This window comes from Pristiophorus japonicus, unplaced genomic scaffold, assembly GCF_044704955.1.
Source record: "Pristiophorus japonicus isolate sPriJap1 unplaced genomic scaffold, sPriJap1.hap1 HAP1_SCAFFOLD_780, whole genome shotgun sequence".
NCBI lineage: Eukaryota > Metazoa > Chordata > Chondrichthyes > Pristiophoridae > Pristiophorus > Pristiophorus japonicus.
Genome location: NW_027254697.1, coordinates 130,361 through 148,079, shown reverse-complemented (window position 1 = coordinate 148,079; position 17,719 = coordinate 130,361). Strand labels below are relative to the sequence as shown.

The window sequence follows — 17,719 nt, the reverse complement described above, 5'->3', positions numbered from 1 at the left end:
AAGTAGAATGACTTTGGTTAGGATTGCTGAGAGTAGGCGAGGATGTGGCATGTTCCGAGTGGAGGCAGCGGAGAAAGCTGCCAGCCATGGCTTTACAGTCATGGGTCTCAGAAATCATGGGTTCGCCCTGAACACATGTGCGTAGTGGCTCTCAGGACAGTGATTGAGTCTATAGCCTCATTTACAACAACATCAGGGAAGCTTTCTTCATATTTGCAAGAATCATTGAATAATCTGGCCACTGCATTGTAGTCAGCTCTCCAGGGATCAGAATGCAGACTACTGTCTCTCAGAACGTTCAGAATCTGAAAGCTGCTATTGGCCCAGCAGATCCAAAGCCACGGTCAATGGTTACGGCTACAATTGACCTGAACAAGACTGCCATTTCTTAGGATAGCAGCATGAGCCTTTGCCCATTGAACACTGCACAAGGGACTTGTAGGAGGTGACACCAAGCTTCCCAGCGACCAGCTCCAGCTGGGATGCAGCCAGGAGCAGCACCCAGTCCATAAGCCAGGTTCATCTCAGGCCATGGGAGAATTGCTCAGGCCATGTGAGAATGGTCATCTCAGGCCATGGGATAATGGTCATCTCAGGCCATGGGATAATGGCTCAGGCTATGGGAGGGTGGTCATCTCAGGCCATGGGAGGGTGGTCATCTCAGGCCATGGGAGGGTGGCTCAGGCCATGGGAGGATGGTCATCTCAGGCCATGGGAGAATGGTCATTTCAGGCCATAGTGGTGGTTATCTCAGGCCATGGGATAATGGTCATCTCAGGCCATGGGAGGGTGGTCATCTCAGGCCATGGGAGGTTGGTCATCTCAGGCCCATGAGCCTTTTGTACCACAAGAGCAGGCAGTTGTCTTTTGTGATACTTGCCATCAGGGTGCACTGGAATACGAGAAAGAAAGCAGCTTTAAACTCACGGAAAGCAGAAGCTACGGAACAAATAGCATTAAAATAAATGTGCACTTATATCATTTGTTATTCATGGACACTGGAGTCATACATGAAACGGTTAACTTATTTCTTGCTCAATTACTTAATTAGGTGATTTAGACTTGAATAGTCATATAGTTGCAGGATAAGTACTGGTTTGAAGAATGTTATTTATTTGAAGGCGGAGAAAACATAGTTGCAGTGATGACAAAGTTTAGGCTGTGTTAAATGTTTCATTGATAAGTTGAGTTCTGAATTGACTTGCAGCTGCCGCTAGTCCTCAGTGATGCCCCACTCAATGCTGTGCTGTGACCCAGGCCACCTCCCCACCTATCTCCAGCTCCAAGCCCTTCTGGATGGAACAGTTGAGCAGCACAGAGCAGGCTACAACTCTGCAGAATACATGCTCTGGAGCATATTGGAGAGCCCTCCTGATCGATCAAGGCAGAAAAACAGCAGGTTATATCCATCGCAGTCCCACTGAAAACCCTGCTAGAAGCAAGTGCCTCATTGTAGCGATCATAAGAATTTCTAGATTAGAAAAAGACCGAGGTCCATCTAGTTCTCCTTTGACCATCCTGGTAGTTGAGGATGCAGTGATAATGGAGTTGTTGACTAATTATGGCAAAGAAAACATCCGATGGCGGAAAACTCTGGGAACTAAATATCCCCATATTTCTCCCAAGCATGCTACACTTACGTCACGTCTCATATTACTCATATACTGTATCCCAAAATATTATTTTGTGAATGGAATCTATTTAATTTGTTTTTGAATGCATCAACCCTACCTGCTTCCACCTGCTTCCCTCGGGAGCCAGTTCAATAGATTGAAGACTTGCTCACTGAAATGAACGTTTCCGTAGATTAGTTTGGAATATATCCCCCTTTAAGCACAGGCCATATCCTCTGGTTCTGCTGTTCTGGACAAGGTGAAACAGCTCGTCATGGTCGACATTATCTCGACGCTTCAGATTTTGAAAAATAGCTCCTTAGTTGCTGTTTTTGGGATGATTATCCTTGGTAGCAGGGGTTACACCGTGCCAACCACAAATCATCCTTTCACATGACGCTCTTCTTCGCAGAGCTCAGTGAGGGCAGAATTGCTGACGAAATCAACGTGTCGACTTCCAGCAAACCTGGCTTTCACATAAGGAGTCTATGCATCCGATCACACACAACCTGCACAATGAGTGGTATCCCTTTCTAATAGAGAAATTGTATATATGTACACACCACCTTTCAGGATATCCCAAACTTCTTTACAGCCAATTAAGTACTTTTGAAATGCATCATCATCATCATAAGCAGTCCCTCGAAATCTAGGAAGACTTGCTTCCACTCTAAAAGTGAGTTCTCAGGTGACTGAACAGTCCAATACGGGAATTACAGTCTCTGTCACAGGTGGGACAGACAGTGGTTGAGGGAAAGGGTGGGTGGGACTGGTTTGCCACATGCTCCTTCCGCTGCCTGCGCTTGATTCCTGCATGCTCTCGGCAATGAGACTCGAGGTGTTCAGCGCCCTCCCGGATGCTCTTCCTCCACTTCGGGCGGTCTTTGGCCTGGGACACCCAGGTGTCGGTGGGGATGTTATCAGGGAGGCTTTGAGGGTGTCCCTGTAATGTTTCCTCTGCCATCCTTTGGCTTGTTTGCCGTGTAGGAGTTCCGAGTAGAGCGCTTGCTTTGGGAGTCTTGTGTCAGGCATGCGGACAATGTGGTCCACCCAACGGAGCTGGTCGAGTGTGGTCAGTGCTTCGATGCTGGCCTGATCGAGAACACTGACATTGGTGCGTCTATCCTCCCAGTGGATTTGCAGGATCGTGCGGAGACATCATTGGTGGCATTTCTCCAGCGATTTGAGGTGTCTACTGTATATGGTCCACATCTCTGAGCCATACAGGAGGGCGGGTATCACAACAGTCCTGTAGACCATAAGCTTGGTGCCAGATTTGAGGTCCTGGTCTTCGAACACTCTCTTCCTTAGGCGGTCAAAGACTGCGCTGGCACACTGGAGGCGGTGTTGGACCTCGTTGACGTTGTCTGTCCTTGCTGATAGTGGTCCATGTTGTCCAGGGCCGCGCCGTGGATTTTGATAACCGGGGGACCATCTCCTGTCACAGGTGGGACAGACAGTGGTTGAAGGAAAGGGTGGCTGGTAATATATCCTTACTATACAGTATAAATGCACACGAGGCTCATACTTGAGAGAAGGTCACTCTGTGACCAGTAACCTTTATTAGCCAGCACTGAAGTGATGAAGGTGGGTGGAGCTTCCCCTTTTATACCTGAAAGTCCAGGTTAGGAGTGTCTCCCACAAGTTCACCACCTAGTGGTCAATGTTCTCACGGTGTACAACTTAGGTCAGTTTATACATGGGTTACAATGACAGTTGAATACATGACATCACCTCCCCCCCGCCAAAGTCTTATTGGGATCACAGGTTAGGTCTCTCTGGTGGTTTACGCTCCCTTGTAGAGCACCTGAGTTGGGGCTCCGGTTGTTGGGCGCTGGCCTGAGTGTCTGCTGTTTGCGGTGCCTCAGGCCTGTCCGGACTGCCCACAGTGACTGGGCTCTTCTCCACTTGGTTCCGATGTTCGGTCACCTTGGTGGAGTGAACTCTACATCATGTTCTTCCTCTGCTTCTTCTATGGGGTTGCTGAACCTCCTTTTTGTTTGATCCACGTGTTTGCGGCAGATTTTTCCATTGGTAAGTTTAACTACCAGAATCCTATTTCCCTCTTTGGCAATCACAGTGCCTGTGAGCCACTGAGGCCCTGCAGCGTAGTTGAGGACAAAGACAGGATCATTGACATCAATACATCGCGCGCTCGCATTCCTGTCATGGTAGTCACATTGTGACTGGCGCCTGCTCTCAACAATTTCTTTCATGGTGGGGTGTATAAGGGATAACCTGGTTTTGAGCGTCCTTTTCATTAGCAGCTCTGTGGGTAGGACCCCTGTGAGCGAGTGTGGTCGGGATCTATAGGCCAACAGGAGGCGTGATAAGCGGCTTTGTAGGGAACCCCCTTGGATTCTGAGCATCTCCTGTTTGATTATCTGCACTGCTCGTTCCACCGGGCCCTTTGAGGCCGGCTTGAATGGTGCCGTTCTGACATGGTTGATACTATTTCCTGCCATGAAGTCCTGGAATTCAATGCTTGTAAAGCACGGACCATTGTCGCTGACCAAGACGTCCGGTAGACCATGGGCGGCGAACATTGCCCGTAGACTTTCTACCGTGGCAGAGGATGTGCTTGAATTGAGAATGTCACACTCGATTCATTTGGATTAGGCGTCTACTACAACTAAAAACATTTTTCCCATGAAGGGACGTGCGTAGTCCACATGGATGCGTGACCATGGCTTGGCGGGCCAGGACCAGGGGCTAAGGGAGGCTTCCCTGGGCGCATTGCCCAGCTGGGCACACGTGTTGCACCTGCGAACACAAAGTTCCAGGTCTGCATCTATCCCTGGCCACCAAACGTGTGACCTGGCAATTGCCTTCATCATGACAATGACCGGGTGCTCATTGTGGAGTTCTCTGATGAACATCTCTCTGCCCATCAGGGTCATAACTACTCGGTTTCCCCACAGTAGGCAATCGGCCTGAATCGAGAGTCCATCTTTGCGCCTGTGAAATGGTTTGAATTCCTCAGGGCATGCCCCGTACGTGGCTGCCCAGTCCCCATTCAGGACACATTTCTTGACTAAAGACAGTAGCGGGTCTCTATTTGTCCAGACTTTAATCTGACGGGCTGTCATGGGTGAGCAAGCTTCAACAGCCATGACCATCTCAACAGCATGCTCGGTTGCCCCCTCAGTGGTGGCTAGTGGAAGCCTGCTGAGTGCATCGGCGCAGTTTTCAGTGCCCGGTCTGTGCTGAATTGTTTAGTCATAGGCGGCTAATGTGAATGCCCAACTCTGTATGCGGGTCGATGCATTTGCATTTATGGCCTTGTTGTCGGCCAAAAGGGACGTTAGGGGTTTGTGATCCGTCTCCAGCTCAAATTTTCTGTCAAACAGGTACTGGTGCATTTTTCTTGCAGCATATACACATGCAAGCGCTTCCTTTTCTACCATCCCGTAGCCCAGTTCTGCCTGGGACAGACTTCTGGAGGCATAAGCTACCGGCTGCAACTGACCCTTGGCATGAACATGCTGCAACACACACACCCGACCCCATAGAACGATGCATCGTACGTTAAAACGAGTTTCTTACATGGGTCATATAGCATTAACAGATTGTTGGTGCATAACAAATTTCGTGCTCTATCAAAAGCCCTTTCCTGGCTGTCCCCCCAGACCCATTCGCGACCTTTGCGTAGGAGCAAGTGTAGCGGCTCTAACAGGGTGCTCAATTTGGGAAGAAAGTTACCAAAATAGATCAGGAGCCCCAGGACCAAACGCAGTGTTACGGGGTCTGGGCGCTCTCTGGATCGCTTCTGTTTTGGACGCAGTAGGTCTGATCCTGTCTGCTGCTACCCTCATCCCCAGGAATTCTACCTCTGGAGCTAAGAAGACGCACTTTGCCTTTTTCAGTCGCAGACCTACCCGGTCCAGTCTGCGTAGCAGCTCCTCCAGGTTGCGGAGGTGTTCTGCAGTATCACAACCCGTGATGAGGATGTCGTCTTGAAAAACCACTGTCCTTGGAATCAACTTGAGGAGGCTTTCCATATTTCGTTGAAAGATCGCGGGGGGCTGAGCGAATCCCAAATGGACATCTGTTGTACTCAAACAACCCCTTGTGTGTCGTGAGGGTGGTCAGCTTCTTCGACTCACTCGGCAGCTCCTGGGTCATGTAAGCTGAGGTCAGGTCCAATTTTGAAAAATGTTTGCCACCGGATAGCGTCGCAAAGAGGTCCTCCGCTCTCGGTAGCGGGTCTTGGTCTTGGAGTGACACCCGATTGATGGTAGCCTTGTAATCACCACATATCCTGACTGACCTATCCGCCTTGAGCACCGGCACAATCAGGCTCGCCCAGTCACTGAATTCGACTGGCTAGATGATGCCTTCCCTCAGCAGGCGGTCCAATTTGCCTTCTATCTTTTCCCGCATCACGTATGGCACCGCTCTGGCCTTGTGGTGTACTGGCCTGGCGTCCGGGTTTATGTGAATCACTACCTTGGTCTCCATGAAAGTGCCAATGCCGGGCTGAAATAGTGAGTCAAATTTGTCCAGGACCTGTGAGCATGATATTCGCTCTACAGAAGAAATTGCATTGACATCGCCCCATTTCCAGTTCATGACTGCAAGCCAACTCCTCCCCAGCAGTGCGGGACCGTCCCCGGGACAATCCAGAGTGGCAACCTGTTCTCCGAATCTTTGTGGGTCACGACTACCGTGATGCTGCCGAGCACCGGAATGATCTCCTTTGTGTATGTCCGTAGCTGTGCATCAATTGCCAATAATTTTGGCCTCCTGGCCTTGGACGCCCACAACTTGTCGAGCTGTTTGATACTCATCAGGGACTAGCTGGCCCCTCTGTCTAGCTCCATTGATACTGGGATGCCATTGAGGAGCACTTTCATCATTATCGGTGGCGTCCTGGTGTATGAACTGTATATGTGCTCCACATGAACTCGCTGAATTTCAGCTTCCAGCGATTTCCCCTAGTGTCTATTTGGCCTCGTAGGGCTTACATTGTCCCCGTCCTCCTCGTACATCAACCTGGCTACAGGCTTCCTGCACATACACGCCAAGTGACCGCTGACGTTGCAGTTTCTGCAGGTACAGTGCTGATATTTGCAAGCTCTGGCTGTGTGTTTGCCTCCACACCTCCAACATGAGCCGTTGTTGGAAATAAAAGGTTCATTACCAGTCAATCGTCTCTGATTGTCTCTGTAACTGTCCTTAAGCGCACCATTGACAGGTGTTGATGGCCCCATTACCGGCCGCATTGTCGCTTGCGATGGCATGAATCGCCGTTCAGCTAGCCATTGTCTCTGTTGAATTCCCCCTTTGGGTTCGACTACATGCTTGGGCAGGTCCGATTGCCTCTGTCTGTCTGGAGAACTGTGTGCCACGTTAACAATGTTGACTCCCTGTCCATTTGCTGCATTTAAACCAAGATTTTTATCAAACATCATTCTGGTCTCTTCCTCCCCTGAGATAAATGTCTGGGCCATCAAAGCCACCGTTTCCAGGGTCAAGTCTTTGGTCTCAATCAGTTTCCTGAAAACCCCAGCGTGCCCGATGCCCTCAATAAAAAAGTCTCGCAGCATCTCCGCTCTTATCCCCTCATCAGTTAAGAAGCTGTCTATCTCTATCTTAATTTTATTCAATGTCCCAGCTTCCACAGCTCTCTGAGGCAGCGAATTCCACAGATTTACAACCCTCTGAGAGAAGAAATTCCTTCTCATCTCAGTTTTAAATGAGCGACCCATTATTCTAAGATCATGCCCCCTCGTTCTAGTCTCCCCTATCAGTGGAAACATCCTCTTTGCATCCACCTTGTCAAGCCCCCTCATAATCTTATATGTTTCAATAAGATCACCTCTCATTCTTCTGAATTCCAATGAGTAGAGGCCCAACCTCCTCAACCTTTCCTCATATCAACCCCCTCATCTCCGTAATCAATCTAGTGAACCTTCTCTGAACTGCTTCCAAAGCAAGTATATCCTTTCTTAAATGTGGAAACCAAAACTGTACGCAGTATTCCAGGTGTGGCCTCACCAATACCCTGTATAACTGTAGCAAGACTTCCCTGCTTTTATACTCCATCCTCTTTGCAATAAAGACCAAGATTCCATTGGCCTTCCTGATCACTTGCTGTACCTGCATACTAACCTTTTGTGTTTCATGCACAAGTACCCTAGGTCCCACTGTACTTCGGCACTTTGCAATTTTTCTCCATTTAAATGATAACCTGCTCTTTGATTTTTTTTTTTGCCAAAGTGCATAACCTCACACTTTCCAACATTGTACTCCATCTGCCAAATTTTTGCCCACTCACTTAGCCTGTCTATGTCCTTTTGCAGATTTTTTGTGTCCTCCTCACACATTGCTTTTCCTCCCATCTTTGTATCATCAGCAAACTCGGCTACGTTACACTCGGTCCCTTCCTCCAAGTCGTTAATATAGATTGTAAATAGTTGGGGTCCCAGCACTGATCCCTGTGGCACCCCACTAGTTACTGATTGCCAACCCAAGAATGAACTCTCTGTTTTCTGTTAGTTAGCCAATCCTCTATCCATGCTAATATATTACCCCCAACCCTGTGAACTTTTATCTTGTGCAGTAATCTGTTATGTGGCACCATTCTGGAAGTCCAAATACACCACATACACTGGTTCCCCATTATTCACCCTGTTCGTTAATCCTCAAAGAATTACAGCAAATTTGTCAAAACATGACTTCCCCTTCATAAATCCATGCTGACTCTGCCTGACTGAATTATGCTTTTCCAAATGTCCTGCTATTGCTTCTTTAATAATGGACTCCAACATTTTCCCAACCACAGATGTTAGGCTAACTGGTCTATAGTTTCCTGCTTTTTGTCTGCCTCCTTTTTTAAATAGGGGTGTTACATTTGCAGTTTTCCAATCTGCTGGGACCTCCCCAGAATCCAGGGAATTTTGATAAATTACAACCAATGCATTCACTATTCCACTACGAATATTTAGTGTAAGGCCCATGCTTTCGTACACCTCGGTGAAGATGTTGACGACTGTTTGGAGTTCAGTCTCTGAATGTGCGCAGACGTAATCGCAATCGTTGTCCGCGTGCTGTAGCTCGACGACAGAGGATGGGATGATCTTGGGTCTGGCCTGGAGACGACAATGGTTGAACAGGTTCCCACTGGTTCTGTAGTTTAGCTCCACTCCAGCGGGGAGCTTGTTGAGTGTGAGGTGGAGCATTGCAGCGAGAAAGATTGAGAAGAGGGTTGGCGCGATGACGCAGCCCTGCTCGACCCCGGTTCGGACTTGGATTGGGTCTGTGATGGATCCATTGGTCAGGATCACGGCTTGCATGTCATCATGGAGCAGGCGGAGGATGTTGACAAACTTTTGGGCGCATCCGAAACAGAGGAGGACGCTCCATAGTCCCTCACGGTTAAGAGGTTTTGAAGTGCAATCACTGTGGTGTCAGCCTAGATTATGTGCTCATGTCTCTGGAGTGGGACTTGAACCCACAATCTTCTGCTTCAGAGGTGTGAAGTTGCAAAGTGTAAGCTGCAGTACAGAGGGACCTGGGGGTCCTTGTGCATGAAACACAAAAAGTTAGTAAGCAGGTACAGCAAGTGATCAGGAAGGCAAATGGAATGTTGGCCTTTATTGCAAGGGGGATAGAGTATAAAAGCAGAGAAGTCCTGCTACAACTGTACAGGGTATTTGTGAGACACCTGGAGTACTGTGTACAGTTATTGGTTTCCGTATTTAAGGAGGGATATTCTTGCATTGGGGGCTGTTCAGAGAAGGTTCACGAGATTGATTGCTGAGATGAAGGGGTTGACTTATGAAGAAAGATTGGGCAGGTTGGGCCTGTACTCATCGGAGTTCAGAAAAATGAGAGGTGATCTTAGTGAAACTTTTAAGATAATGAGGGGGCTCGATAAGGTGGATGCAGAGAGGATATTTCCACTCATGGGGCTATCTAAAACTAGTGGGCATAGTCTCAGAATAAGGGACCGTCTATTCAAAATTTCGGCCCCGAGGAACTACTTCTCTCAGAGGGTTGTAAATCTGGAATTCTCTGCCCCCAGAGAGCTGTGGAAGCTGGGTCATTGAATATATTTAAGGTGGAGATAGAGACAGATTTTTGAATGATTAAGGAAGTGAAGGGTTATGGGGAACGGGCAGGGAAGTGGAGCTAAGTCCATGATCAGATCAGCCATGATCTTATTAAATGGCGGAGCAGGCTCGAGAGGCCTATTCCTATTTCTTATGTTTTTACTACACCTCCAAGTTTTGTATCATCTGCATATTTTGAAATTGTGGCCCGTACCAAGGTAAGTTATTAATTGAATAAGCCACTTCGTAAAGGAGAGCCTTTTGTACAATGCAGAAGCAGAGAGGGGTGAGCAGACAACGTGGCTTGGTGGCACCCAATTATCATGCCATCATAAACATCAGTTGGAGGCATTGTGTAGTTGCTCCAGAAATCAGCTTAGCCCCAGAGTTAATCAGAAATCACAGCTCAGTGGTGCTTGAGGGATGTTCAACATTTGAAGAATAAAGGAACACTTCCAGGGTAGATAATCTAACTTGTGCTGCTTTGGAAGTCAATTTGTGATAAACTGTACTTGTCGAAAACAGCAGGACAGATGCTATTGCAACACTCACACTTTGAGCTTTGTGCAGAGACCGCTCTTCATTTCCGCCAGGAGCTGCATCAGTGTTTCCAGTAGAATTTGTGAAGAATTAACCAAGAATTCTCGACCACAGGCCACAGCAGCCACATCTGCAATGAACAAAAACGTCATATGTAACAGAAATAAAGTAACAGACAGAAGTTAAAGGGTTGCATTTCCTCCATAGAGATGTCACTGTCAGAAATACATTGAACCTGAACTTCCACCTGCCAGTGATCCTACCCTAACCTTCTCTGTCAGCACCATTTTAATATTGTGGGTGAGCATTGGTGGGAGGGCGGAGAGTGGGAAATCCTGCAATGGTACAGCTTTTAAATTGGGTGGAGGAGGAAAGAGGCAAGTCTGGCAATAATACAACATTTATTAAAGATTATCAATTATTAAGGATGAAATAGCAGCGCATTTGGAAAGCAGTGACAGGATTGGTCCAAGTCAGCATGGATTTATGAAAGGGAAGTCATGCTTGACAAATCTTCTGGAATTTTTTGAGGATGTAACTAGTAGAGTGGACAAGAGAGAACCAGTGGATGTGGTGTATTTGGACTTTCAAAAGTCTTTTGACAAGGTCCCACACAAGAGATTAGTGTGCAAAATTAAAGCACATGGTATTGAGGGTAATGTGCTGACGTGGATAGAGAACTGGTTGGCAGACAGGAAGCAGAGGGTCGGGATTAACGGGTCCTTTTCAGAATGGCAGGCAGTGACTAGTGGGGTGCCACAGGGCTCAGTGCTGGGACCCCAGCTATTTACAATATACATTAATGATTTAGATGAAGGAATTGAGTGTAATATCTCCAAGTTTGCAGATGACACTAAACTGGGTGGTGGTGTGAGGAGGATGCTAAGAGGCTGCAGGGTGACTTGGACAGGTTAGGTGAGTGGGTAAATGCATGGCAGATGCAGTATAATTTGGATAAATGTGAGGTTATCCACTTTGGGGGAAAAAACACGAAGGCAGAATATTATCTGAATGGCGGTAGATTAGGAAAAGGTGCAATGAGACCTGGGTGTCATGGTACATCAGTCATTGAAAGTTGGCATGCAGGTACAGCAGACGGTGAAGAAGGCAAATGGTATGTTGGCCTTCATAGCTAGGGGATTTGAGTATAGGAGCAGGGAGGCCTTACTGCAGTTGTACAGGACCTTGGTGAGGCCTCACCTGGAATATTGTGTTCAGTTTTGGTCTCCTAATCTGTGGAAGGATGTTCTTGCTATTGAGGGAGTGCAGCGAAGGTTCACCAGACTGATTCCCGGGATGGCAGGACTGACATATGAGGAGAGACTGGATCGACTGGGCCTGTATTCACTGGAGTTTAGAAGGATGAGAGGGGATCTCATAGAAACATATAAAATTCTGACGGGATTGGACAGGTTAGATGCAGGAAGAATGTTCCCGATGTTGGGGAAATCCAGAACCCGGGGACATAGTCTAAGGATTAGGGGTAAGCCATTTAGGACTAAGATGAGGAGAAACTTCTTCACTCATAGAGTTGTTAACCTGTGAAATTCCCTGCCGCAGGGAGTTGTTGATGCCAGTTCATTGGATATGTTTAAGAGGGAGTTAGATATGGCCAATACGGCTAAAGGGATCAAGGGGTATGGAGAGAAAGCAGGAAAGAGGTACTGAGGGAAAGATTAGCCATGATCTTATTCATCCTGGCTGTCCCTGCTCATTGGGAAGTTTATGAACTCCATCCTGCGTGCGTACAGTGCTCTTGTCACCTGGCGAATGCAACAATGTTCAGCGTATTGACAGATACAGCATATGTCCCCCACTGCTGCCTGGAAGGAGCCGGTGGTATAGAAGCCATCGCCAGAGTCACCTTCACCTTGATGGGCAGCACAGTCCTGGTGGTGCTGGTAGGCTTTAGGTCTGCCTGCAGGAGCTGGATTATCTCTGTCAATACTTCTTTTCTGAAGTGCATCCTTCAAACGCACTGTGCATCAGAAATGTGTAGGTATGAGGGATGTTCCCTGTAAACCCATGGTGGGTAAGGCCTCCTCCCCAAACGTGTGTGACCTCTTCGATTCCGTTGCAAACCATGGACAATAAGCCTTCTTCCAGCTTAAAGCCACCTGCCAATAGTAACCAGCATGATTTGCTGCCGAAATAGCGTTGTCCCCATTGAACTATCTTGCCGATGTTGAAAACAAAGGGTTAAGTCACATAAAAGTGCCGCTTTAATGTGTGCACTCACACAGTGTTCTGCCTGGTACCATGGCAGTCACTGATAGCTGTGATATAAGATTCTCCAGCCTCCCTTTAAACATGGCGCCAATTGTGCCCGCTGCACCCTGGGAACGCCTGTGTTTTTTGCTCGGGTCCTGGGGCGGACGCTAAATCAGGTGTAATCGACAAATGTTCCACCCGGGGCGCTAGTACAGCCCTGCACGGCGATTGACGTCACCCTGACGGTCAAAACGCAGGTCGGGGCGGTATGTTTTTGTGCCGCTGCAAAAACCATTGCGGAATATCCAGCCCCATACCTCGCTTTGTGAAGCCCAGGATTCCGTAAGCTGTTTAACCGCTTTCTCAACCTGCCCTGCCACTTTCAATGATTTGTGCACATATACCCCCAGGTCTCTCTGTTCGTGCACCCCTTTAGGATTGTATCCTTTAGTTTATATTGCCTCTCCTCATTCGTTCTACAAAAAGGTATCATTTCACACTTTTCTGCGTTATATTCATCTGCCACATGTCCGCCCATTTCATTAGCCTGTCTGTCTTCCTGAAGTCTATCACTATCCTCCTCACTGTTCACTATACTTCCAAGTTTGGTGTCATCTGCAAATTTTGAAATTGTGCCCTGTACACCCACGTCTAAGTCATTAATATATAATCAAGAAAAGCGGTGGTCCCAGTACCGACCCCTGGGGAACACCACTGTATACCTTCCTCCAGTCCGAAAAACAACCGTTCACCACTACTCTCGGTTTCCTGTCAGAGCCAATTCCGTATCCATGCTGCCACTGTCCCTTTTATTCCATGGGCTTCAACTTTGCTGCAAGCCTGTTTTGTGGCACAAATGCCTTTTGGAAATCCATGTACACCACGTCAACCACATTATCCTCATCAACCCTCTCTGTTACCTCATCAAAAAACTCAATCAAGTTGGTTTTAACAAATCCCACTCCTTAATGAATCCACACTTGTCCAAGTGACTGTTAACTTTGTCTCTGATTACTGTTTCTAAAAGTTTCCCCACTCCCGAGGTTAAACTGACTGGTCTGGAGTTGCTGGGTTTATCCTTACACCCTATTATGAACAATGGTGTAACATTTGCAATTCTCCAGTCCTCTGGCACCAGCCCTATATCTATGGAGGATTGGAATATTACGGCCAGTACCTCCGCGATTTCCGCCCTCAATTCCCTGAGCATCCTAGGATGCATCCCATCCGCTCCTGGTGATTGATCTACTTTATGTACAGCCAGTCTTTCTAATACCTCTTTATCAATGTTTACCCTATCAAGTGTCTAAACTGCCTCCTCCTTCACTATGTCTAGACAGATGTAAAGTACTCGTTTAGTACCTCAGCCTCCATGCGTAGGTCTCCATTATGGTCCCTAATCGCCCCACACCTCCTCTTACTGCCCATTCACTATTTATATGCCTATAGAAGACTTTAGGATTCCCTTTTATGCCGGCTGCCATTCTATTCCCATAACCTCTCTTTGCCCCTCTTAGTTTCTCTTTCACTCTGACCTTTCTATATTCAGCCTGATTCTCAGATGTATCCTGGGATGAGAAGGCTGTCCTATGATGAGAGATTGTGTAGAGTGGGCCTATACTCTCTGAAGTTTAGAAGAATGAGAGGTGATCTCATTGAAACATAGAAGATTCTGAGGGGAATTGACAGGGTAGATGCAGGGAGGTTGTTTGCCCCGGGCTGGAGTGTCTAGAGTTAGGGGGCACAGTCTCAGGATAAGGGGAAGGCCATTTAAGACAGAGAAGAGGAGGAATTTCTTCTCTCAGAGGGTTGTGTATCTTTGGAATTCCCTGCCCCAGAGGACTGTGGATGCAGAGTCTCTGAATATATTCAAGGCTGAGAGAGATAGATTTGGGGAATCAAGGGATATGGGGACCGAGCAGGAAAATCGAGTTAAGGTCGATGATCAGCCATGATCTTATTGAATAGTGGAGCAGGCTCGAGGGGCCGTATGGTCACTCCTGCTTCTAATTCTTATGTTCTTACCCGATGAAATGGCCGAGCGAGCCACTAATTTGTACCAAACCACTGCGACAAAGTCAGCACTGTGGGAGCACCTTCACCACAGGGACTGCAGCAGTTCAAGGCGGCGGCTCACCACCAGCTTCTCAGGGCAATTAGGGACGGGCAATAAATGCCGGCCTTGCCAGCGACACCCATATCCCGTGAACGAATAAAATATAAATAATAATGAAAGTGGTAGACTGCAAATGTGAACAAAACACTGGTGGGAATAGTTTATAGGCTCCTAAGAGTAGTTATAATGTTGGACAGAGTATAAATCAGAAAACTAGAGGAGCATGTAACAAGGGTAATGCAATAATCGCAGGGGACTTTAATCTTCATATAGATTGGGCAAAGCAAATTGGCAAAATCAGTTTAGAGGACGAGTTCATGGAATGCATTCGAAACAGTTTCTAGAACAATATGTCGAGGAACCAACTAGGGAACAGACCATTTTAGATCTAGTATTGTGTAATGAGACAGGACAAATTAGTAATCTTATAGTAGAAGATCCTCTGAGGAAGGGTGATCATAATGTAATAACATTTTATATTGAGTAACATTGGGAAACATTTAAAACGGTGTTCAACAGAGTGCAGGAACAATACATTCCGCTAAAAGGAAAGAACAAATTAATTACTAATAAAACTTCATGGATGAATAAAGCTATGAGAGCAATTGAGGGTAAGAAAAGAGGCATACATCAAGTACACAGACAGCAGGGGAGAGAATGATAAGGGAGAACATGAAGAGATTTGGAGAGAAGTCAAAAAAACAATTAGGACGGCAAAGTGGAACTATGAAATTAAATTATCAAGGGACATAAAACAAAATAGTAAAATATTTTACAGACACATCAATAAAAGAGGGAAGGTTGGGATGGGAATAGGGCCATTAAGGGATAGATAGGATAATACCACAGAGAGATGGCAGAAATATTAAATAATTATTTTGCTTCAGTATTTACCAGCGAGATAGAATAGGACATTGGATGATGAGATTAGTGATGAGATAAGTGTATTTAAAATAAAAAGAGAGGATATATTAAATAAATTAATCAAACTCAAGAGGATAAAAGCACCCTGATCCTGAATCTAGGGAAGAGATAGCAGAGGCATTACTACACATATTTAATCATTCATTAGAAAAAGGTGTAGTGCCAGAGGACTGGTGGATAGCTAACGTAATACTTATATTTAAAAAGAGGGATAGAACATGTCCAGGGAATTACAGACCAGTCAGCTTAACATCGGTGGTAGGAAAAATAATAGAATCCTGACTAAAGGGGAAAATAAAAGAACATCTAGAAACCAAAAATATAATAATGAATAGTCAGCATGGATTTCAAAAGGGAAAGTCTTACTTGACCATAGAATGTTTTGAAGAGGTAAGAGAGAGAGTAGAGATGTAGATGTAATACTGAGGAGACTGCAATACATTACAGGAGGTGATTAATAAACTTGCAGAATGGGCAAATAATTGGCAAATGTAGTCCAACACAGATAAATGTGAGGTATTGTATGTTGGTAGGAAGAATAGGGAGGTCACTTATTACTGGGAGGGTGTGAGTCTGGGTGGGGTAGAGGAACAAAGGGATCTCGGATACAAATACACAAATCACTAAAAGTAGTGACATAGGTTAGCAAGGCCATAAAAAGCAAACCAAGAACTAGGGTTTATTTATAGAGGTATAGGGCCAGACTTTTCATAAAGGCTCTCAACATCCGATTGCCCGCTGAGAAGGACCACTAACGTTCGGCGAAAAAAGCTGGCAAGAATTTCCATTTTGAAGGGAAAAGTAGAACGGATCGCCCGGTGAGAAAATGGGCATTGCACACTCATTCTCAGCGGGTAAGTGCAAAGTTAGACAAATGGGCAGTTGTTACCGGAATGGACAGTAAGTAGTAAAATTTGGTCCAAGCCTGCGGTTGGGCCTAGGGAGGGAGGAAAATAAAAAAAAAATAAACACGTACAAACCATTCCCAAGACAGTTTTAACCCTAATCGCCATGTTAACATTAAACAACACTAATTAAAGATCCTTTAACTTGCCTTTTTTTGCAGGGCCCCCCCTTACTGCCCTGTTTAAGCAGCGTTTACAAGGCGGGTCTCTCGGCGATCTGGACGCCGGCGGTTGAGGCCAAACTTACGCCTGCAATTGTTCTTGGCGTTGCACATGGGCGGTTTGGTCCCGGCAGGCGACTTCAGATGTGGGCGATACTATGGAAAAATCTTACGTGGAAACTCTCACCGGCCGAAAAACCGGCTATAAAAAGGATGAGGGGTGACCTTATAGAGGTCTTTAAAATGATGAAAGGTTTTGATAGAGTGGATACAGAGAAAATGTTTCCACTTGTGGGGAAGAGCATAAGTAGAGGCCATCAATATAAAATCGTCACCAAGAAATCCAATGGGGAATTCAGAAAAACATTCTTTACCCAGAGAGGGGTGAGAATGTGGAACTCGCTGCCACAGCGAGTGGTTGAGGGGAATAGTATCGATGCATTTAAGGGGAGGCTGGACAAGCATATGAGGGAGAAGGGAATAGAGGGTTATGCTGATAGATTTAGGTGAGGAAAAACAGGAGGAGGCTCGAGTCAGGCATAAACGCCGGCATGGACTGAATGGCCTGTTTCTGGGCCGTATATCCGATGTAATCCTATGAGTTTGAGAGTGATGTAGTTAAATATGAAACGAGAGTCTTAAATTCTACACAAAGCCAATTATGGGGCTATGAGGGGTGAGTTGACTTCGATAGCTTGGGAAATTAGATTAAAAGATATGACGGTAGATAAGCAATGGCAAGCATTTAAAGAAACAATTCATAATTCTGAACGAATATACATTCAACTGAGGAACAAAAACTCCACAGAAAAAGTGGTCCAATCATGGCTAACTATAGAAGTATAGAAATATAAAAACAGCTTGTAAGAGGTTCTACAAGTATGTACAAAGAGGAGCGAAAGTAAGTCTTAGTCCCTTGGAGGCAGAGGCAGGAGAAATTATAATGGGGGAATAAGGAAATGGCAGAGACAAATATTTTGTATCTGTCTTCACAGTAGAAGTTGCAAAAAAACATACCGGAAATAGTGGGGAGCCAAGGGTCTAATGAGAGTGAGGAATGTAAAGGAATTAACATTAGTAAACAATAGTACTGGAGAAATTAATGGGACTGAAAGCTGACAAATCCTCTGGACCCGACGGCCTACATCCTAGGGATTTAAAAGAAGTGGCTGCAGAGATAGTGGATGCATTG

General features: G+C 46.3%; 1 protein-coding gene across 3 annotated transcripts in view; it reads right to left on the bottom strand.

Moving 5' to 3' along the window:
* hsf2bp (heat shock transcription factor 2 binding protein) overlaps positions 1–17,719 on the bottom strand; it is a 121,084-nt gene that overhangs the window by 31,811 nt on the left and 71,554 nt on the right. For all 3 annotated transcript variants that reach the window (XM_070874322.1, XM_070874324.1, XM_070874323.1), the window contains one exon: positions 10,223–10,340. In XM_070874322.1, coding sequence (XP_070730423.1) covers positions 10,223–10,340 — 118 coding nt within the window. The remainder of the gene's footprint in view (positions 1–10,222; positions 10,341–17,719) is intronic.